Consider the following 24446-nt stretch of genomic DNA (forward strand, 5'->3'; position numbering starts at 1 on the left):
TGTTTGGATTCTTAAATAAACAGCAGTAGGATCATTAAGAACTGCGCACAGCTACACACTTTTTGGCACTGCCTGGTATCTCGGCGTTGTTGCGTAATGGCGCACCTGCATGCAGATTTGCATAAACCGTTGGCGGCATGACCTGTCAAGCTGCACGATGCTGCCATGTCATTAATTATGGAGATACAAGCCTGTCGCTGTCATTTACTAAACAAGACGCCAATTAAACTCGGTAGCCTCTTTAAAGCCTTCAGAAAAACTTTTAGACGTTCCAGAACGGAGCCATGTGGAACACCTTTTAATGAGGCGCTTGAAGACCGGGCCAATAGAAACCAGAGATCCAACCCAGGACCTTAACTATAGGTGACATATTTTAGAGGTTCCAGAACGCAGCCCTGCGGAACACCATGTGGTACTCGCCATAGAGAAGTCTCCCAGGGTCTTCCGACCTCTGTTTTTTTTTTCCAGTCCATTAGTCAGCACCACATTAACATTATGCTGATGGGAGTTTAATTTCCTTGGTGACCTCATTCGACACCTGTCGGTGGCACATCGTTTTGACATCAGCTCGCCAATCTCATTCCAGCAGATATGAATTTGCGCTCATCTCCCTCCCTCCATTCTCAGTGGCAACAAAGGCTGCTTAGTGTGTGAAATTTCCCTTCTGCTTTCATTTGCCATCCTTTGAACAAATCATTTCATATATGACCCCCCTCGGCTGTGCAATTCAACGGCCTATTCCGGCACATGTAGAGGGACAATATGCGCTGCAGAGAAACAATGTTTTGATATTGTGTTCAAAAAAAAATAACAGCAGCAGCAGGCGTTTCCAAGATGGCTGCAAGCCACGGTGAGGTGGCTGGCTAATCTTACCTCGGACTCTGCAGATCATTCCTTCTCCCGGGTGCTTAAGGCCATTGAACTAACTTAAGCTCTGTTTTTATGTTTGTGTCATCCCGTTCTCCTTGGCATCCTACGAAGTCTTAAAGAAATGTGGGAAAAAAAAAGGGCTTTAAAGTGCCCGGATTGGTTTTGGTGTCGAACTTTGCGGAATTGTTTTGAGAAGGAGAAATCGTACCCTGCCAAGATGTACGTTGAACATTTTAACACTTCTCAGCTGTCACCTGTCATTTTAGATGACAGTCGAAAAAAAAAAGGCTTTTAAGAGTCTGCAAAGTAAGTTTCTGCGGGTGGGGCTCACTTTCGGAGGTGTTTGTTTCCGAGGTAGACATTGCTAAATTATTGAAGAGCCTCTGTAAGATCTCCACTCTGCGAGGTACTTACGCAAAAGAGATGCAACAAACCTGCATTGAACTCGAAAATACTACGGCTTCTCCAGCGACTTTATTGCTTATTAAAAGCAGATGAATGTTTGGGCCTGCCGAAACCTCCCTGCAGCCTTTTCAGCCATTTCAAATATGAGCAAGAGTGCTGATTAAATAAAAGAAGCGGCCATTCCTCGCGCAAACAACAAGCCCTGTAGTATTTAGACTCACTAATGTATTTTGCACATTGCAATTACATGAGAGAAATAAGGTAGCACATGCAGGACCGGCAATAAAAGCCACGGTCAGTAGACTAGAGATTTTATTTATTTATTTAGTTATTGTTTTGAGGTTCAGGCTATATGGATAATATGAGGGGTAAAAAAAAAAAAAAAAAAAAAAAAAGGAAGGTCACGAGGATCGGCTTGAAATGTCCCGGCGTCGGGTTCTTCCTGGCATTAATAATGAAATCCCGTATCTTCATCTACTTTCATCCTCGCAAGAGTCACTTCTTGTACAAATGTTCTTGTCTTAGCGTGCATCATGTTTTTTTCATTTACAAGCAAGGGATACATTATTCAAATGAAGGCACCAGCTAAATGCCATTTATGCAACAATGGTAGTTTCAAGCAAGCAATATTACTTTGTAAATTGACACCATAGAGGTCTAAAGAGTCTTGAACTTGCCTTGTGGAGCGTGTACTGTGTTCTGAAGGCAGATTTAGACATCAGACCAGAGGCGTTGATACCGCAGTCCCGCAAGCTGCGACTTTCGGAGAAATGAGCCTGGAGTTTTTGTCGGTGTCTCCTGCAAGTCAAAAAAAATGGAAGCAAAAAGCCATATTAGAATAGAAATAAAAAAAATCAACCAAAGCAACAAATAGTATTTTCTTTTTATTTTAATCGTCTGAAGAAAACGTCTGAATTGCACGTCCCTTCCCTTTGGATTTAACTTTGATCAAATTAAATATTAACAGATTCCTAAAACTTTGGAATGAAATGTTAATTTGCCATTAATAGTTCATCTTAAAAAACACGGGGGGGCTGCTAAACTCTCCGCAGCGCTGCATACTAATTACTTCCTGACTAAAAGGCATGAAAACAAGACGGTATTGTTTCACACAAAGTTTTAAAACTTTTCAATGAAAATAATCCTCAGGATACGTACGGATTAGATTTTCAACCGAAACTGAAGCCGAGCAAATTGATTCGGGCCGCGTGCTGGGTCACGCCGAGCCATTTGCGGCGCAGCCCGCCAGAGCGCCGCAGTACAGCAAAGCCAACCCGATTCTTATTTATCAAGACACATTCAATTAAGACAATTTATAAGCGGCATTAACTCCTTCCCCCTTACAGACCGCTCTTAATTCTCCTTGTCTGCATCCCTTTTCCTTTCTGCTTCTCTGCATGTGAGTAATTGAGGTTGGCAGGCTGATTCAGCAGCCATTCACAAAATCTTTTCATTTCCAATCAATTCCCTCTAGTGAAAAGATTAAAAAATTTCCCACCATTATACCGCCCTCATTAACCGTTTTGGAAAATATTTTGCTGCAATATAAATATAAATAAATACACTTAAAAGATATATATTTTATATAATTAATATCTTTGATATATAAATATAAATAATTAAAGATAAAGTGATTTCGCTCCGAGAGCCTTTTGCATCCTCAATTATTTCCAAAGTCATGAAACTCACTTGTTGCGCCGGTAGAGAGCCATGCACGCCACTCCGAGGAGACACATCCCCGAGGCGATGCTGAAGATGGACAACACTTGCCTCTGGTAGGTGTCACCGCTCTCTGCGTGGGGAAGAACATACCATAAATCAATATAAATATCGCCAATTGACACAAGCTACCAACAAATTTGAAGGGAGGAATTCATCATGCGTAAACCGTCATACAAAGCGCGCACCCGGCATTAGCATGACGCTACCGACGGAGCTTTCAGGAAATGTCATTGTGCGAGATGTGCTAACTGATGTGAGATAATTGGAGCATTAAGACCAGTTCCAGGCGGATTGGCCCGACTAACCTCCTATGTATGTGTCACATCAGCGAGCGAGGCGACGGGGAATTTGCAAACGCCGCCGGAGCCTTTTGTCAAGAATGCTGCACATCAGCTGCCGAGGCTTAAGGTCATGAACAGTTGGGACAAGTGGCAGTTTGATCCCGGCAGAGATAGAAGGGACTGTGCGAGAGTGTTTTTTTTTTTTTTTAACACTTCTTTTACGGCTCTGACATGTGGCGGACGACGAGGCACTCTAAAGTAGAGACTACGCGGGAGTGGACTTGAAGATTAGGCTCCAGGCTGCTGTCTTTTAACTCCATTCAAATAAAGTTGGAAGAATCCCACCTCAAATTGGAATCTCGGTAAAAGTGACCGGCGACAACACCGCAGCTCGGATGTGACCTCGGTTGGCACGTCTGCGGTTTTTGAGCCTGTCAACAGAGAGCGGTCCCGGGAGGTCTTTCCTCATCTGAGCTTGTCCGCTTAGGTTTTTATCAAGCCGTCGCAACGGTTGTTTGGGAGCACGCGCGCAGCGGGGTTGAGTGCTTCCTGTGGTCACAATCTTGTGAGCGCAGCAGGCGTTGAGTAGCACTTTACTTTGAAGACGCGTCCTCTGTTGTGGGCGAGCCGGTGTCAAGACGTGTCAGCCCTGTCGCCGTCAACTAAATCACCTCTCAAGAAGTCTCGGATGAGACGAAACGGAGGCCGGGGGGAAAACAAACAACAACTAAGTGACGTAGGAACCACGCTAGCGATTCTTCTGGTTGAGGAACATGGGGGGGGGGGATGAAAAACAGTCGGAATGTGCGGACTGCATTCCCTCTGGACATTCTCTTATTACGGCAAAAGAGGTGAGTAATTGTTCCAAAAGATTTGTTATCCACGCGGCGGGCAATAATGTCAACCCATTCCCATGGCGCATTTTGTATTCCAAACACTTGTTTAGCTCACAAACACGACCCGCTGTCTTTTTTAGCCCCGTTGCTTCGACGCCACGACAAAGAAGCAACATACACCTAATTCCTAGCTGCCGTGTTTCCATGGCGACCGGCCCACATTTCTTTTCTTCCCAAGGTGAGGTTGTTGATGTACTATGGATGCTACATTTTTTTTTTCTTTCCACCACGTCGTTGCCTTACCCATAAACTCAATTCCGAGTTCATCTGCTGTTGGATCGGAGGCCAGACGGAAGCATTGGGGGGGAGAGAGGAGAAAAAAAAAAACATGAGTCAAAATTCACCTTCAGACAAACTTTGAATGCAAACAGGATTAGAGTCATGAAAATAAAAGTTTGCAAAATGACTGTGATTTTTTTTTTTTTTTCTCCTCCTATTGATTTTAGCTGCAGGCTTTGCGGTAATTGTACCCACTCTGTCTCCCAGCGTCGCTTCCCGATACTCGCTAGCTGGTAGCTTCAAGACACGTCCTATCTCATGTACACCCGCGCGCACACACACACACACACACACACACGTCTCACACACTTTGACATACGCCCTCGGACAGCTAAGTCGAATCCCGACGCTGCGGGGACTGATAAAAAAGCAGCACTCGTGTTCTTCTCCGTTGCGACAGTGCCCTTTTTTCATGTCACTGTAATGTAATCGCATTTAAATTAAAATGAAAGCCCTCAGCGGTAATTGCTTTTCTGACAGAGGTGGGCCCGTTCGGAAATAGAAAAGGCGGCTTGCCGTGCCGCTGGCAGATTATTTGGTGCTTTTGGAAGTCACAAAAAAAAAACGATGGATTTGGATTGCAGAGGTCTGTCATCAATGGGTTACTATGGCAATTAAAAAATGTATTTCCCAACTGCTTGGTAAACATACAATCATTTAAAGCCATTAAAAGGCATCCGAAAAGTGCTCGCCAGCACAAAGTGTTTGTTTTGGTCGCAAATGAAAGAGTCTCCGGGGGCAGGTTGAAAGGCGGTGAGAGCGAGCGGCCATTTTTTTTTTCTGAGACCACGCCGTCCTCATCATTTATTTTTTATTTTTGGGAACACAATGAACAGCAAGTCCACTTGCAGATTTATCTCCAGCTCCCCTCAAAGATTAATAAACAAATGTCAAGCTTTATTTCACGCTCCATCTGATTCATAGTCGGGGTTCAGCGTTGTGAATGATTAAAAGCCATCAATTACAGCGGCCGGACGTTATGATTTCAGGTTGGTCAGAAGGTTCAATTTAGAGCTGCAAAGGTCCATTCAAGGCTTTCTTTCTCCTCCATGGCTCTTGGCAAGGCTTTGGGAATCCCTCAAACGGCTTCCTCTCGCTTTGTCTCACGCCATCATAATATCGGCCAATCCCTCGCTCTGGCAACGCAAAGCACCCCTGGGAGTCATTTACACGCGAGGCGGCAGAATAGCCGTGTTAGATGCTTTCGGCCTGATTAGGAGACTGAAAAGTCGCTGCGGGAAGGAGACAATGACAGGATGAATCCAATCCCAACAATTGAAAATGGATCAATCGAGGGTTCGGATGCACCGTCTTGTTTCTTGTGTTCTTTTTTTGCACTTTACATCTCGGCCTCCGACCGCCAGATGTCTTCCCGAGGCGACTCCCCGGTCGGGGGTCCCTCGGTTCCCTCGCCGTCACCTCCACTCGTCTTTGTGCCTCGCCGAGGATGCTCACTTATGGCGAGTCGATAGCCAGACAAAGGAGGAGCAAGTGTGATTAGAAGGCGCGATGAAGGATTGATTCGGCGGGGCCGAGAAGTTTTTACTTGACTCCTCGCCTCGGGGATTGGGGGGAGGGAGGGGCGGAGTCAACCAACAAGCTTGCTTAGGTCGACACAATGAATTCCGTGAGTGCTTGTTCCACTTGTAGCTGCTATTAGCGTGTGTGTGTGTGTGTTTGTGTGTGTTGGGACTTGATTTGGCTTTGGAAAGCAGGATAATCCTCCGATCCATGGGTAATCTGGGTAAATTTAGATGACTTTGTATCAACAGAGACATAAAATAGGCTGTCTTTTAAATCTTCCTGGCCACATTTCATCTGCGCTGCCGGTAAAAGAATGGGACGATTCAAAGCTGTTGCACGGCTGCATTTTTTTTTTTTCCAGCTGGAAAATCATTCTGGGCTTTTAAATTAGAACAACTCCAATATTGTTCATTTGTGCCTGATTAGTGTGGTCAACATTTTAGGGAGAGTACACAAGTATGGCGCTTTTGTGCCCATATATTAAAAAAAAATAATAATTAAAAAATCCGCCCTCTTCAGGAGCCAGTGTACCATGCAATAGAAAAAGCAAAAAATAAATGAAAGAAAAGAAAAATGATTAGATCTCCCCCTCTTCTGGAGCCAGTACAATGCGTCAATAGAAAAAGCAAAAAAATAAAAGAAGAGCTCGTGCTCTTCTGGTGCCAGTGCGTGGTGTAAAAAAAAAAAAAAAAGAATTAAAAAAATAAAAATAAATAAGAGCTTCTGCAGTGAAAAGTCAGCGCCATGAGGGAGGTATAAAGCACACAATGCTTTGTGACACTGACTTGCGACCCCATTAAGGGAGTCTCACGGGGCCTGCTGGTATCAAACACACGAGGAATTAAGCTCTCAGTGCAGAGTCGCATAAAAACAGTGCACATTCTCAACACGGCGGGCTCGAGGGAGACACCTTGTACCTTTGACTCCCGCTTTTATTCACTTTTTAAGCGCAACTGTTGCATGAAATGCGAAAAAGCTCAAGGATGAGTACAATGGACGTGGAGAACAAAAAAAAAAAAAAAGACGCAGGAGGTTTTTACATGCGGGCTTTGCTCTGAATCGGCGATATAAAGTAATAAAGAAAAAAGCGCCCTCGTGATGCACATTTTGACTGGAGGTGACCCCGATGTGGGAAGGGACGCCGACCACAGCTGGAAGGGCTAAAAACAGTCGTTGCCAACGACCGTCATTCAAGTCGCCGGGGTCAAACTGTCAAGTGGAGGCGAAGGTGCTAGCTAAAAAAATTCAGATTTTTCTTTCATTTTGACTGCATTTATCTAACTTATTTTATCTGATGCCAATTGGCTAGACATGCGGGATGGGCCGGTGATTATTATTGTTTGCTTTCTTTTTCCTGTATTTGGATATATTTAAAAAACATTTATGGTCGAGATGAACCAGTTTCTGTTTTGGTTGATGGTCTTAATAACTCGGGCATCCATCTGTATGCCCATCTGTTGGGATTACACAAAAACTGGAGAGCTGATCCTCCTCACACACACACACGCACACATTTTTAAACCTAACTCAATTTCCCTTCCAATATTTGTCATGCTGCTTGGACAAACACTGACTACGTCATTGAGAAGTGTCAGATTTAAATACACTAGAATGGCATTTAGTAAAGAATTTAAAGAATCAAAACGAGGACATACTTGGGTCGGACAAGATGGCGTCCGTTTTGGGTACGAACTGGTCACAGCGGAGACCGTGGTAGCCTTCCTTACATCTGCGGGACACAAAAAGAAAGAAATCGGGATTACAGAAAAAAACAAAAACAAGATGGAGCACATGTCTGACAGGAAAGCGCAAAAAACAACCCCCAACATATTCCTGGCAAAATGTCCGCTAGTGAAACTGACTTGGTTGCCAGTCAGAAATCTAAACGTCACTAGTCAGCTATTGACTTGGAAATTTTTTTTTTTTTTTTTAACGCAAACCGGAGAAGCTCTTTTGAACACTTTGCATTGATCAATCATTTCCAAAAGTAACAGACCAGCCCTGGGGCTTGGTAGCCATTCATGAAAAAATACAAGATTGACATTTCCCAAACATCACAAAGTTGCGTGAACGGACTTTTCTATAGATGTTCTTTCCAACATCTGACAAGGAAGCAGCTTCACCATCTTGCCACCTTTGTACACGCTAAGCCTTGACAGCCACGCGGCCCAACCTCGACTGTCTTGATCATCTCGACCCGTATCATCTCCGCCGGCTCGTTCCTCGCCGGCTCTCTGGCATGTCGTGATAGCGCACACACACAAACATATCCCGGCCGGATGAAAAATGACCCTGAGAGAAGTTGGAAATCTTTGCAGGCCTCCGGGGGAAAGCAGCTGACAACTCGGTCTTGTGAATTTGTGTGTGTCTGTGAGATTCACTTCAGATTACACACAGTCACGCCATCCATTGTTCCCGCTCCCGTTAGAACGAGACCTTCCTTAGATCGAAATCCGTCGAAACGAGAAAAGTACGTTTTGGGTGGCGTGTTCGCAAAAAAAAAAAAAGAAGGAGAACAAAAGCAGATTTTGGTGTGAACAGCCTGACTGAGTCATATGACGACCCAGCTGCTTTTAACACATGTTCAAGATGGCGGGGCGAGCTACACCTCCCAGTCTGGAGGACGATGAGCGTCACCTCATTGCTAATCAGTGTTAATTAGCACGGGGTAAATAAAACAGGTCGAGAGCCTGGTGACTTTTGCAACTTTTATGATTCTTAAAAAATGTTTTCCAGACGCGCTCAATAAACGACCGAGGGATATTTAAGAATGAATCACCTTTTTATCGAGGGGAGGCGTGATAAAATATGAGACTGGATGGCGACTGTACACACATTCGGATCGGTTTCGCCGCCGCCATCTCGTTTTCACAAGCGTTCACGTTCAAAGGTGTTTGCGCAAAGCGTGATAATGAACACACCGTTATCACGCTCTTTTAATGAGCTCACTTTCCTATTAATCACTTTTTGGCAGCAGGCGTTCCGACAGGCCCGGTTGACAAATTCATCACGCGTTTGACTCGTCGCCACGATTCATAAGGACCACCGACGGCGGCGCTTGAGCTGATGTTACGCTTCGTTTCCGCAACTTAACCTGCTGCACGTTATGCATGCTGGAGAAAACATGACAAAAATATTAAATTTGAATACTTTTTACCTAATCATTTATTATTATTATTTTATTTTTTTAATTTATTATTCTTTTTTATTATTCTTTTTCCACCCACTGCATACCTTTTTATTTGCCTTGACAGCTGCATAATTTAGTTTTGACCTCCTGCTTAAAAAATGATATTTTCATTTCTCTCTAACAACAACTGTGAACATCTCACGCAGCATCACGGGACAAGAGTCCCTTCCATTTTGGAATTGAAACGCCCAGACTGGTGCTCCGTCCACGCGGTGACATTTGCAAGCGCCATCTGGAAGGACAAACCCTTCCACAAATGGACAATCAAATGTCAAAGCCGAAATCAGCATCAAATGGTAACTTGGCAACCATGTTCTTCTCTCTGCCTCCAAAAACTCATTAAAGCCCAGGCGGGATGACAAAGTCCCAGCTTGTTTGTGCATCAGCGGGGCTTCCAATCATAGTGGCGGCGGCGTATTACCAAGTAGCCGGCGCCGCCGAGCTGCTCTAACAGGTGGCGCCGTTTCAAAGCGCAGAAGATAAGAGGGGGGGCGGACATACTCAAGCTTGGAGGTGTATTACTCTTCAGCTTCAGACATTTTTTTTTTTAACCTCTCTGGATGACTACTGCACAACGCCGTAAAGAGGAAGGAAAAAAAATCAATACTGTTTGAAGAGAATATGGCTTTAAGCTTTGCACTTGAAGTGTAAAACGAGCGCACCCCCCCCTAACACCTCGCCTTCCAGGTTAAATATTTAAGTGTGGAACTACTACAACACTGAAGGGTGCCCCACTAACCGCTTTCCCAAACTTTTATTGTGACGAGGCTTTCATCATGTTACGGCTGACAACGAGGCACTCGAAAGCGCCTGTCAAATGGCCAACTGCGTATTGGCTGTGAAACATGAAAACTACTTTTTTTTTTTTTACATTTTAAAACGTGTCTTGTCAGGGGGAGCCCCCGTTGAGTTAAATAATTCACCTGCCGCAGGAGGCCGGAAACGCCGGCGACATCGGTACCAACGTACGGTACAAAACTGTCTGACGCTCGCTCGCGTGTTACACAGAAAAAACATTAGTGGCGAGCGACAGCGTGCATTTGCTGCACATGCGTTCAAATATTCACAACCACGGTTTCACTCCGTCGAAGTTTTCTTCTTGCCGGCTTTGTTGACTGATGGCAAAATATTATTTTCCTTTTTTTTTTTTAAAACTAGGTGGTAAATGTAAAATAAACGTCTTGATTGTTGTCTTTGCCAGAAAGGGCAGCTGACACGGTGATACGATAACCACGCTCCATGGTTTCCTCCTCGGCGCTCTTGACTAGCACTTAACATGGAGTACATTTAAATACAGTTCTTAAGCCTCTTTGAAAGAGCACGAGAGTCGTGTTAACTTTTTTTTTTTTTTTTTTTGCCGCTGCTCGCTTTACATCAGTTTCATTTCTTGTGCATTGCTTGTCAATCCTGATTTTTTTTTTAACTCATTCATTGCCAACCCAGTTCATATCTATATAGTGCTGAATGGGTTAATGGGGTCTTTAATTTTCCGAACCTTGTTTGGCTGCCTTGGGCTTTACATCAGATCCACAAAAACTTTTTGGGGAGGAGGGAAGATCGTTCGCAGCAACATCACATGATTGCGTCTGATTCGACAGAGCGGCTTCAAAGACTTGAAGTTGGCTTCGATTTTTGTCTACAGGCCCACCCGCCGCTCAGCACGGCAGCGGAGCTTTTTGAAAAACGATTTGACTGTAAAATGGAGAGGACAGCAACGGCGGCTTTTTAGGAGCTCTCTTTCCGTTGATGTCCGCTTTTTTACAACGCTACTCAATCACCGCGACGTTTGCTTAGGCACATTTTGAAGGCTGACAATCTGGAATTGTCATCGTGGAGTCAAGGACAAATAGTGACCATTTCCTGCAGTTATAGTGCACTTGCGTGAAGTTGGAGGCGGAGCTTGACCGCCTGTTATTAGCTGGACTGGTTTTCTGGACAGTGGCTCTGTATCAGCTTTCAAAGATGGATGATGCTCGCCGAGAACTACTCACACATTTAATAAAAGGCGCACCAATATGTGTGTGTGTGTGTGTGTGTTTATCGGTCGCAATTGGTCAACTTGCAGTCACACCGCGGGGGACCGCAAGAGGATGTAATGAATCGACTTTTAAAGTGAATACTTTTTAGGGGAGTTCAAGTTAGATCTGGAGGTAATGGATGTAACGTCCTCGTGTGTGTGCGCGAGCGACACGTGACTACGATGGCTTTTCCGAAGAGTGTACTAGTACTACTTAGACTTGCCGGCGCTTGTGCGCTCGCGGCGCGATCCATCACACTGTCATAAGCGAGCGGCCTTGAATAGATGGCCGCCTTCCTCGCGGCCTGCAGGGAGGCAGCACACGTTAAAAGACACCTAAGCGGACCGACGCTTAACAGCGACATGTGACGGGACAATTACGGCGGGTGAGAAGCAAACTGATAGCCAGGTGTGACAAATCGGACTAAAACTAGAAAACTTGGTGGGGGGAAAAAACAAAACGCCCTCCAAAATGATTAAAAGGATGGATTTCACATTTGGAGATGAAAAATGAGGCGGCGGAGCAAATTTATAGTCTTGGATGCTAATTGGAAGAGGAGGAAAAAAAAAAGTGTCTCAGCAGATGCCAAGCATATGGATTGTCTGAGCGAAAACGTATTTTTACTCCACGCTTTGTAAATAGCGCCCATATTTGATCAGTTACCGATTCCGAGCCAAGTGAAACATTTTTTAAACACGCCAGACAGTTTTGTATTGCTATTGATCACGCTCTAATTCTCTTCTCTTCATTTTGTTGCTATTGCCAAACAGATTGGGCCCTGAGGCGCGGCCCGTCCGAGAACGCAAACCATCAAATTTAGCTTTAAGGGCTCGCGAAAGGAAAGCGGGATACTCGGAAGTCCATCGTCGCCGCTGCCGCTTGTGAGCGAGGTGCTGCGCTTGATGCTAATTACTTTTCTTAACGCTCGGCTGATTAGCTTTGCCTGCAGCTGGAAGATCCTCGCGTGTTTGCGAGCGAGCGAGGGCGCGAGCGAACGCCGAGGATCCTAATCACTTGTGTTGCCGCTGAAATAACAACGCGTCTGCAAAAGCCATTTAACTGCAGCCGGTAAACAAATCAGGCTTTATGAAGATGAAGAATGAGGGAAAAGAACAAAAACGCAAAGTTGCCGTTGCAGCCAGGAATGACAATGAGCCAGTTTGCATTTTGTTCCAATATCCATATTCCTTAGTATCTATTGCTGTAATACATTTAAAACAAAAGCCCCCTGAAAAATGGGCTAGAAGCGGCCATGGCGGGAACGTAAAAGCGCAGTCGTTAAAGTGCGAGCTGGACGGCGTCTCTTAATTAAAGCCAGCGATAAGTCCCACCTAAAGAGCATCATTTGAGCCAATATGTATCGGTCCCTAAATTACACGCAGACACAAAGGTTCCAATCTCAATAACTCTTCGATTATGCGCCATTGCAACCTATGCTCTGGCCTTGGTATGCTCGTGCACAGTTGAGTCTGATAATCAGTTCATGAAAAGATTTCATTTCAATGCAAGTTTAAAATAAAGGCCCGGTGTCGGAACAAAATATGCGAGCATTACGTGACGCAGTAAGAAAACGGAAAGATTATTTTCACATAGGACGAAAAGATGCAAGGACACGTCCAGGTAAAGTGATGGATTGATGGCCGGCGATGTTTGCCAGACAAATTCCCAGTTTTCAAGGACGAGGCGACGACGCTACAGTAGTTGACGTGATTGATTGCGGCGGCCGCTGTAAAAGGTGCACCATCATTCATTTTGCATGAGAACCTTTAAATGACTCCACGCATGCATAATGCATTCAAAGCTTTTAGTATCTATTTTACACGTTAAACTTCTTGTAGAATAACGCTTTATTGATTGCAAGGCTTTAGGTTCAAATCCCTCAATTTGGGTTGGCCTGAATAAATGTTTACCAAACAAGGCAACTCCGCTCGGAATTTTGTCCAACAAGTAAGTTCAAATGTTTTGCATTAGCTTTCCATCTCAATTCAAATCGCCGGTCTCGAAAGACCGAAGTGCATTTAGTGAGCGATTGGCGGCAAATTAGCAAGCTAACATTTTTGGAGCCGCTAATGATTGGATCGGAAAACTCGTTATCCCTTTGGCTCGCGTTGGAAAGCGAGGGACCACGGCCCGGGAAAGGAGATTACATCTCGTTTTAGCTGCCGGGCGATGATTAGCGTGTTAAGCTAGTTTGGAGTCGGCAAGGAAAAAACAAAACGTTTTCTCCAGAGAACTTTCTTTGGTTTCGGCATTAGCGGCATTAGGTCAAAGGTCGTTTGGTCATTCCGGCGCTTGTTCCCAGCAATTGGCTATTTCGGGAAAACACCTCAATAAATCCTCGAATCATCTTCAAATACGATGCCCTTGACATGTTGAATCAATAGAATTATTGATCAGCAATGTTTCCCATCATGCGTTCTGGAAAAATCCTGATAAGAGGTTAACATTTAATTAGATAGAGGGAAAAAAAGTAATGTGTTACCATGGCAACATGCTTGCTGTTATTTTTCCTCACCCTGCTCTGACCAAACAATAACACATCCATTTTTTTTCATTTTGGTCACCTCAATGTGAGGAGGGCGTTCCCGCTCGCTCTTATCACCACAAAACCACATCCACTCATCCGAGCCAAAACGCGACCCCGGAGTCCTTTCCGACCTCCTGATGAATGATCTGACGGCCTTTTTTGTCTGAGAGACACCCAGAAAGAAAAATGAGCGACTAAAGTACGTCATTTGGCTGATGAATATAAGACAGAATCGAATTTGTGACTCTGTTGGAACGACTTTTTGATTCATTGCCAAACGAAAGCGTTTTTCCACAGCAAAATCATTCAGGCCGCACGCAAAGTCGTGATTCATCGTCAGGTTAGGCGGACCTTAATGTGAGCTGCGGGTTAACAATGATCGGCGCTGCAAAAAAAAAGATTTGACTCATTCTTCATCACGAGGTGCTGATTGGAAGAGGCTTTAAATGATTATTCAAGTTTGTGACAAAGCGGGAGACGTGTGCAAAAGTTGGATCGGCTTACTCCTGATATTTCAGGTGCGGGATCTGCCACGTTCAGATACGAAAAGGCCGGCGGCACATTTGCTGCCGTGGGATAACGATTGAGGCTAAAGACTTGCCACCGACATGAAATAACGGCGGTAATTCAGCACAGCGTGCCAGAATATTCCTCTTATCGGTGGGATTCCAAACGCTTGCAGGGGCGGGCTAATGCGAACTTTGAGTGCAGCGGCTCCCTGGCGGCGTATTGGATTCGCAGAAATGTTCAAACTTCTTGATGGCTTTTTACAAGAAAGATGGCTCTCGGTAAGACCTGATCAAAAGTTGGACTGCTGGCGTTCTTGTTAATTTTTCCGAAGGTGTATCTGAGATGATCTTTTTTTTTTTTTTTTCCTCACGCCTCACCTCAACACATCTTTGCCATTTGCACAAGGGAAATATGAAATGGACTGAATCGGATTGAATTTGACGAGTCGCTTACAAACGACGCCGACCGCCGCTCGGGCTGACCTCGATGAACAGATAAAACTAGCGCGCTCATTAGGATGACTGTTTCATGAATGCCAATGAGATTGTAAAGTATGTTTCTCACACTTGAGCTGTAAAAAGCCGAAGATTGAACGCAATCCAAACTGGAAGCTTGACCGGCGTCCCGAAACTGTTTCAATTACACGTCGCAATTAAATTATTCTCCGAGAGCCAGCGGAATGAGTGACAATCCGATGGAAGTCTGTCAGGCATCAGCGTGTCGTCTCGGGACGCCGTCACACTTAGCGGCTATCGATTTTCCCCGTCTCTTTTCAATGCGGCAGGAAATTCAGTCGCGCTTTAATAGCTCCTCGGAGCAGATGAATACGATAGGCATCTCGGCTTCCTGTCCTAAATGCAGCAAAGTGACAACCTCGCTGCAGCCCTGATTGTGACAAGGGAGAAAAGCTGCCCGCTCAAGGAAACACACACACACACATCAAGTGTCTTCTCTGACATGACACACTATGGAGACAAAGAGCCCACCGAGGAAGCTCACTGGGGATAAGGATAATTAGGATGACTGGCTGGTGATTTTCATATTATTTTTGTGCTCGGTGTCACAGTGGGATTCGTCAGCTCGACGCAAACAAGCAGAGACCAAACGCACACAAATTCCAATTCGGTATTTCCTTTTATATTGTATATTTCGGGATTGTTGCTGGTGAAACCAATCTTTTTGATTGGGTTGTTGTTGTTCTTTTTTTTTTAAATACAATTGAGGCGGGAATTATAAGTGCTTTCATTTGCGGGTCAAATTTGGTCACTCAATAGATAACAAAACAATGTCAATGTCGATTCATCGGCTACCGTATTTTCCCGACTATAAATGGTTTCATTTTCTCCAAAATCAGCATTGTGCCTTGTAATCTGGTTTCTTACATCATTATAAATGCGTTAGCCTTGGATCTCTACAATGACTACAGATTGAAGTACCTCGGGAGAGAGAAAAAAAAAACCATCACAGCAAGACGGGGACAAAAAAAAATGGGGAGCAGTGAAATAATGAGCTTGCTTGAAAATTGCCAAAAAGCTCCAAGCGGCCGACGACGCTGCGGAGTAATGAGCCCGACTGGGTTCCCACGTTTGACATCACACTGTCAATTCAAGGGGGTTACTTGTATTACCCCCGCCCCCTGAAAAACACACAAAATGGCTGCTTTAAATAAACCATTTGCTGTAAACATGACTGCTTTTGGGGGTGAAAGGAAGCGTGACAAATGTTTAACAAGTTCCAATAAATTGGGACGTTTGAAATTCCCTGCAGCCTATAGCCATGGAAACAGAGCATGTGTGTGTGTACAGAAGGGGAGTGAAAGATCCACTGCATGGCGGCAGATAAGAGACTGGCTGACAAGGTGGGAGTGAAGGTGGGTTGTGCGCCAAATAAATGGAGTCTGCTCTTAAATACGGAGACGGCGTCTGCTTTCCAAATCGCGGAAGCTCGTTCACGCGGAGGCTTGCTTTTTTTTTTTTGTCTGAGCGCTTTTTCATTCCCTTTCTTTTCAAACTCGGGTGTGACTAATCCGCCGAGGCCACCAGATTGCGTGTCCATCATGGTCGCTCTCTGTTTAATTTCGAGGCAAAAATACAGCGTTGGGAAAGAAATATTTCGGCTGGCTTTGCCTTAATATTTGCCTCTCCGCAAATTTGCTTTTAACGGAAAAAAAAGGCAAGTTAAGCGAACAGATCGATGGTCCAATTACTGTCGCTGACACGCAAATCCATACACCGCGTTCTGGAAGACCGTGTACGAATCCATCCGAGTCCTGTCTCGAATTTGGATGACAAACAGAGCGAGACGGCAGAGCGTCACCGTCAAACATCTGTTGCGCTGACGTGCGAAGGGACGTTGAAATGCCGCCAAGCACCGAATTGTGTTATTCCAGGAAGTGGAGAAGGACACGCTCATTTCTGCGATAGGGCACAGATGATCCAGCAGATCCGCCTCCTAATCTCGTCGCCTCCCCTGCGATGACAGGCATTAGCATGCAGAGATAAATAGTGACGAAGGAACTTGCTCTGGGGCTTTCACAATCGTCATTTTCTTCGCTTTTTTTTAGCATCACGTTGAATCTGCTTGTCAATTCGTGATGAATGAGTCTGGCTAACTCGACTTTCCATATCATGATGATTTATACTCGTGATGAAGCTTGATTATTGATTTTATTGTATTCATCTACATACCATGTTTCAGATGGAAGTAATCAAACACAATGAAATCAGCAAGGCCCTCAAATGGAACCCTGCGGAACACCATACGGAATAGCTACATCTTCTATCTGCACATTCTCACGTATTTTCCTAAATCTGCCACCTTCTTTTTTTACAATCCAACACCCGACTGACGAGCACATTCAGATTAGTCCCAGTACTCGGACAAACTCCCCAAACTTTGCCTATTTTTGACAATTAGCTCTTAGCTTCTGAGTATTCCGCGAGAGTTTAGCAGAGGGTACCGGCGCACTTATTTGCACACATTTGCATCTCGTTAGCACTTCAAACCTACAAACTTGAAAGACTCCTTGTCAGGGAACTCTAATCTTCCTCCCTCTGCCTCACACTCCCGGGTAACCCCCACCCACCCTTTTTCTCTTTCTCATGGCTAGCGATGAAGGAACTCGAGGACATCAATCGAGTAGCTCAACCTCCTGCTCGGACTTATGAGAGCTGCCGATGTGTTTCGCAGAGACGTGCAAATTGAAAAGACACAAAAGAGGAATTCGTTTGTTTGAGATAGCCCTGACAAGTATTCCCACTTTTTCTCGCCCGCAGGCATCAAACACCCCGCCGTTTAATAAGCGAGTTAAGTTGACATGGAACAACGGGATTCAATTGTCCGTCTCTTCTCGTTTGCAACTTGACTGCATTACACCCCAAATTAAATTGAGCAGGTCAATAAGCGTCGAGCCGAGGCTCCAGCGCAAACATGCCAAAAGCGAGGAAGAGTCCGGGAAATCACGATTGGCATCGGTTTGTTTGGGGGAACAAAACTCACTCAGCTAATTGAGTGAATTTGTATTCATCTCGTTAGCGGGGCGCCCTCTGGTGGATTAAGATTTCCTCGTATAAACCAAGGTTATTACGGTGAACAAAAATCGACAAAACCCGAATTGGAAAAAAAAAAAAACACTGGGCATTTTTAGGCTACAAAAATGATTTATTGCCGATACCGCTAGTATCGAAATTACTCGGTAAGTGGCAGCAAAGATGGCGAACATCTTTGATTCCTTCTACGTAAACAACATCGAGAGCATGTTGTCCAAAGAATGTGCTTTTACAGGTACTGAGTACCCAGTTCAACAAGTAAAGTAATTGTCTTCACAAGTGCGCAAGAAAGCAACCTCACAGGTACCCAAGACTCACAATTAAATTACAAGGACACCTCGTCCCAGTTTGTTTGTCCTGCTCAAAATGGTCACACGTATCTGAAAACTTGAACTTGAATTTCTGACAAGCTCGCATATAGCTTGAATGACAACAAGGGGAGGCCTTTGACGCCTCCACGCTCACAAGTGATTCTTTCATCTGCTCGTATCTGCTGAACGGCGAAAAGGAGTGACCTCGCGCAGTGCACCCATGTTTGCTGTGTGCGTACATTGGGAAGAAGCCACATGATATATATTTATTTATTATTTATTCATTGTATGTGCCTTCTCGTTTTTACCTTTTGTATTGTTTACTTAAATGTTTTGTTTGTTCGTGGACCAATATAATATTATATATATATATAATATGTCTTGTCAAAGTGGGATGGTGGGAAACGCAATTTCGATCTCTTTGTGTGTCTCGACATGTGAAGAAATCGACAATAAAGCAGACTTTGATTTATATACTATATGTGCATAAAGAAAAATCAAATAAATATATAAAGAAATAAAAAACAAATCATATATATATATATATAAATATACATATATTTTTGTAAAATCAAAACAGATGCTAACTATATAATCAGGTTTCTTTTCTTTTTTTTTTTTTGCTGCAGCAACCATGATTGTGTTTGTTCCTTTTGGGAGATTTGATGCGTTTCCTCATCTAGTTGGAAGTCCCCCGAGGCGCGGCGCGCACATGCGTGATGAAATATTGGTCCGAATCTCCATTTGCACTGATGGCTTTGGAGGAGCAAACATCAAAAAAGTGATCAATCTTCATTTCATTATGATCTCATAACCGGCGTCGGCGTGCCTTTGGGCCAAACAATCTAACGTGGAAATCTTCCCATGAATTATTCAGCGGCACGGTCAATCACAGAGTTAGGTGGCAATTATCCTTCAGGTCTGATCAATCGCAAAAATGCGCCGCAAAAATAAATGACGGGGGTGGGATTGCAATTAAATTTAACCAAAGAGGCAAATTATCATTAAACAAATGAAAGCAAGGTTGCCTCACCTGCATGGTTAATTTTTATCTAGTTAGAATTTTTGACCATTATTCGATGAGTCGGATTTTAAAAATATTTTATTTCCATCCCTTTACTAAAAAATAGGACATCCGTTGGAATATTTTCCCAAGGTCTCGAAACAATCATCCAAATGATTGATTCATTTGAGTATCGATTAATCGTCGCAGTCGTGTAACTTGATTACTTTGCCGTCAAATATGTGCAGGCGGTTTTTGAAAGCAAAGAACTTTCAAAAGACATTTTAAACAAAGAATCCGATTCAATCCGAATGTTTGAAGGACAGCAATGTGAAGCAAAATAAAAAGCAAATTTTCATCAAATGAATGGCCTGTGAACTCTTGTTGGGGTTATAAATACAAAAATGTCAGCAGGGAACATCAATGCAAAAAAAAAGAAAAAATAATAATTGAAGTCTCAACTTTGGAGGACACATCTGGGCTTGTTGAATATGTGAGGAGAAAAAAAAAATGCAGACGCGTGTCAAATAAGTGACCCGTTCCATAACGACATCAAGTTCTGCAAGCAAAACATCAGCACCCTTAATTGTGCTGGCGTACGTTCTGGTTGCCACGGCAACCCTTCTTTCATCATCACCGCCTTTATCCATCTCGCTCGGCAGACGTGGACTACGACCCAAATCATTCGTCACTTAGGCAACATTCCTGCGTTTGATTTGATGTTGCTGCCGCTGACTTATCACTCGATCGTTAAATGGCTGTTAATTAATTGCCGATGATAAAAATGATTGATTGAAATGCAAACTTTTCCCTTCGGAATTAGTTTCCGAGCACGCGTCTAGAGCGGCGCATTTGCATTTTTACGTAATAATGCCGGATTTACATATAAATCGGAACGCAGCGCTGATAAAGGAAAAAAAAAGAAATGGCGGCTTACAGGAGGAAATGCAGAAGTGGGCTGCTCTTAACTTTCTGTTGTTTTCTTTTGGTCCAAGTTGTTGCGCTTGCAGCAGCTTTGCGTCATCTTTGCATCACAAGCTAGGAAACACTTTGACGTGCAAACTCCGCCGCCTCAGTCAAATGAGAAAAAAAGGATTCGACTTGTGCGAAGGCAAAACACTCAAGTTGGCCAACCTGTGGCCAGAGGGCCAGTTTTGGCCCGTGAGAGCATGCTCCGATTAACATAAGAAAAATAAAATAAATGGTGCCCGCAGGTACTAGTTCGGACAACATTAGCATTAACTCTCTTTAATTTGCTATTTTAAATTGCCCAATTCAAAGTCGATTTCTTTTAAACGCGGTAGGACGACATCTTTGCCCGAGGACGTGTCGTCAATAATGTCTGAGCCCGTCCAAGGTCATCCAACTATGACGCCGTTATTTCCATAAGATATGATCACGGGCTAAAAAAAAGGCCCGAGGTGTTTACTCGCAAGCTGCCACAATATCATTTTATCCAGCGCACCTCACACACCGCTCGTCCGTCATTTGTTTACAGCCGCGATTAAAATCCAAATCCATCACCATTTCGCCGCTTACACGTGTTGGCCGAGGCAAAGCGCAGCATAAAAAGCCCGCACGGCCAGCCGTAAAACAAACTATTGTCATTTTAATAAAAGGCTGTAATTGGCCTTTTTCCATGCGTCTGATTTTTATGTCCCACCGAGGTGGTGTGTGTCTGTGTGTGTGTGTGAACAAGCACGCGAGCGTGAAGGTGAAGTTGCCTGCAGCTATCCAGCTCTTCCTCGTTTCTCGACTTTCTTCTGATGTATTCAAAAATATTCGCTCGGGTTAGAAAATTCCTTGGGGAATTCATTTCATTGCTTCTATACTCAATTAATCGGCGGGTTAATCGGTTATCGAAATTTTCCTCGGCCAAATCTCGGAATCTGCATCGGCCTCTGTCCGTGCTGCGTTTGCGTATGTCAGTGCTCTCTAGTAAGCAATTGAATAAGAGGATTTAAACATTTAACGTGATTCTAAATTTGAGGGCTAATTCAATCAGTTTGTGAATTTCCCAGCAAATCTGGTCGACTCATCACAAGTACACATCTGCTGTATAAGCAAATTCCATAATAACACAAATGCATCTCCAAACAAGACAATATCGACATTCGCTGTCCAATATGTCAACGCAACCTCAATACATTCAATCCAAAATAATTTGCCTGGAGGTGTCCGATAAAACTTGACCTGTGTTTGATGCAATTTGATGGAGGCAGCAATCAAAAGTGAAAAATGCGTAATTGAATCAATTATGACAGCGGGCATCAATAGCGCCGTGATTAGTCTCCAATCAATCGTGACTGTCTTGATGATGACGCCTGAAGGTAAATATGTCTTCCCCTGCGCCCACAATCACGGGAGAAGCCGTTGCCATGGCGCCAGCGCACACAAGGCGGATTTTTCCTTTTGATTTGCTGGACTAAATGTTATTTGAATTCAAACAACGGCCAGCAGAGGGAGACATTACAGAAAGCCTGACGATTGGCCCAAAACGGCGACCCGGTTTGACTACCACTTGCATAAACAGCAATGTGGCTGCCTTTCAACTGATTTCGCTTCCAGAGAGAAACCGTCCAACATGTCCAAACGTCGCCGTCCCTCCGCTCGACTGTGCGAAGGCGAGAACGGCGGAGCCAGCCGAGGCGCTCGCGTGGAAGTAGGTCTTAAAGCAAATTTGCATGTTTATTCTGGGAGCCTTATTAGCATTGGCAAACGTGAACATCCTGCACGTGGAAGGCAGCGAGAAAAAAGCAAAATGAGATTTTTTTTTCATCAACTATTCAGCGGTTTCAATCACTGTGTGACAGCGATTGCTTCGACACCATTGTGTATTTTCCAACTGATGTATATTTAAAGATGGTGAACGAAGCCTCCGAGGGTGCAGGCTGGACGGTCTGAAGCAACAACTTGTGTTTGAAAATATCAACGGGCCTATTTCATGCAATAAAAATCAAACGTTGACATCGAGACAAGAGTGACGGAAGACGATTTGGACTTTGGAGATTTCCTTTCAACGCTTGAAATCTTCCAAGTACTTTTGACAACCACTTCCCCAGATGTTCGAGTGTGTTTATTTAACGTAATCCGTCTGACTAAAAGCCAACTTTACACGCTACTTCAATATGTAATTAGATTTCAGACTGGCTTTTACGACGCCAATCCTGGAACTTTTCAGACAGCCGATTGGGTGCTTGTTCTATGTCCCGCCGCTATTTGTTTGCACGGATCAGCCATTGAGCGCAAGCTAATGCGGCCAAAGCATCTCTGATCCGTCAGTTAGCGGTTGAGGCGATTATCTTCCGTTTGCATGATCGGGGAAAAAGCGAAAAAAAAAAAGAATACGAGCACTCACCTGCAGTGTCGATGGACCCCGGCCACCGTCTCGATGATGGAGCACTCGCCGTCGTTGAGGCAAAAGGCCAAGTCCTTATCTTCCACGCAAGGCTTGAAAACCTCCGAGCGCAGGCTGGGCTGTGTCGGTGCCATCGCTGAAAGAAACACAAAAAGAAATTTAGGACCACAAATGCAAAAGCTGATATGATCTATAGGCGCGATCCCGTTCCAGTTTGGATTGGATTTGGGCCGGTTCAAACCGGTCGCCAGAGTGGAAATAGAAAACAGCGTGGCTGCAACACGAGCGTCTCTTTTGACCTTTTTTGAGTTTAGCGTTGGACAGAGGAAGAGCTATGTTGCGAGATTTGGCCGGCTAAAGAGATAAGCGGCGGTGAACCCGTTCAGTGAGGAGCCTTGAAAACAAATCAACAAGGTCTTTCAAGACAAACCCTGCTTGTCAATGTCTCCTGCAGCTTTGTTTCCATCACAGTCGGGTTGATTTCCTTTTCACGCGGGAAAAAAAAAAATCCACCTGAAAAATGCATATTTTAAAACGTTGTCAGCTACATGACGGTAACAAATCACAAAGCGAAGCAGCAATCTGTTAAGAGTCGGCCAACGCCGGGCCTTGTGACGCGCACTTAATTCCCCGGGCTGCTCTGACCCTGAGCGGCCCTCGCAACATCAAGAGCCGGCCTGCTTGGCCGCCATCTTTCAGCACCGCAATGCAGACAGCTCCGCCCGGTGATATATGCACAGCTGTCAGGCAAGCTGTCGTGGGAACATATGAATATCGGGAGCGAGCGAGTGTAGCTACATGCTAGCGCGCGAGGGCGACCCGCAAACACGACTTGTAATCGTGGAGCACTGCAAATGGGATTGAGTGGCGTTACGCTCAATAGCTCGCCATCACAATTGGATTACGTATCATCCTCCCTTTTCATCCCTTGACGTTATTTGCGCGAGTGCATCTGGGGAAAATCCCAGACACCGATATTCTTTCCTAATTGCCATTCTGAGCCCGTGTCGATCATCTGGCGCGCATTTGACGGCCATGCGTGCCGCGCGGCTGTTGGCCGGCGGCCGCCTCCCGACAGATGCTCTCGCCAACGATCACTCGTGGCAAAATAAAAACACTGTAATCTGTTTGTTGTGCCCCAGTGTCTCGTTCAATCTGTGTTTTGTTTATGGCCATTGATCGATCAATCTGGGGCTCATGATGGAAAGCCCAAGAGATGAGAGATCAAAAAGAGAAATATGTTTCTCTCTGGGACCAAACACTGACGGGTTGAGCTAAACCAAATCACTATGTGGTGCCAATCTGGAACATGCAAATGCGCCCTTTTCCTAAAATTATTCATGAGGAAAGACACAAACGAGCTGCCAAATATAATCCAACTGTACAAAAGGTGTTACCATCCTAGAAGCATTTTGCAAATTGAAGGGTTCCTTGGATGGAACCCTGAGGGATGCCATTAGTAATTAAGGAAAAGCAATCTAAAAGTGGTGAAGTTATTTGCAGAGGCCAATAAAAAGTCATTTTTCACCTCTCCATTACTTTGGTTACCTCGTTTAGGAATTCCAATATAAAGATGTGAGCATGTGTGTGTGTGTGTGTGTGGTCTTCAATCCAGAACTGGACAAATTTGATCAATTCCCACAGGACAACATTTAAAAGGTTTTCTATTTCAAGATGCAACTTTAAAAATAGAAAATAGAACAGAACGTTCTCCCGTGCGGGATGCCAGTCCCCAGCAATAATTGTCACGGCGTTTTGAGTCCCTCTCAGCTTTTATCTCAAGAGCAGCAGCAGTGACCACATTAGGTATGCTAGAAGAAAAGAAAAAAAAAAAATCCCCTTTGGTGCATGCTATGTTAGGTCAGAAAAGCACACAAAGAGAGATGCTCCTACCGTTAAACAATGTCGATTTCTTTCTGATACGGCCAGATTGGAAAAGTCAAGGGCCGGCAGCTTTTTTAGCAGTTACGAGATTTCAGTTCAAAACTTGAATTCCCCTATTTG

General features: G+C 44.4%; 1 protein-coding gene across 1 annotated transcript in view; it reads right to left on the reverse strand.

Annotated features, from left to right (window-relative positions):
- Positions 1-24446, reverse strand: part of nrg3b (neuregulin 3b) — an 88043-nt gene that overhangs the window by 7111 nt on the left and 56486 nt on the right. The window contains exons 5-9 of the mRNA XM_061264958.1: positions 22443-22578; positions 7633-7706; positions 4418-4444; positions 2965-3067; positions 1924-2073 (exon numbers count right to left, since the gene is read on the reverse strand). Of these exons, the coding sequence (XP_061120942.1) occupies positions 1924-2073; positions 2965-3067; positions 4418-4444; positions 7633-7706; positions 22443-22578 (490 nt within the window). The remainder of the gene's footprint in view (positions 1-1923; positions 2074-2964; positions 3068-4417; positions 4445-7632; positions 7707-22442; positions 22579-24446) is intronic.

This window comes from Syngnathus typhle, linkage group LG18, assembly GCF_033458585.1.
Source record: "Syngnathus typhle isolate RoL2023-S1 ecotype Sweden linkage group LG18, RoL_Styp_1.0, whole genome shotgun sequence".
NCBI classification, from domain to species: domain Eukaryota; kingdom Metazoa; phylum Chordata; class Actinopteri; order Syngnathiformes; family Syngnathidae; genus Syngnathus; species Syngnathus typhle.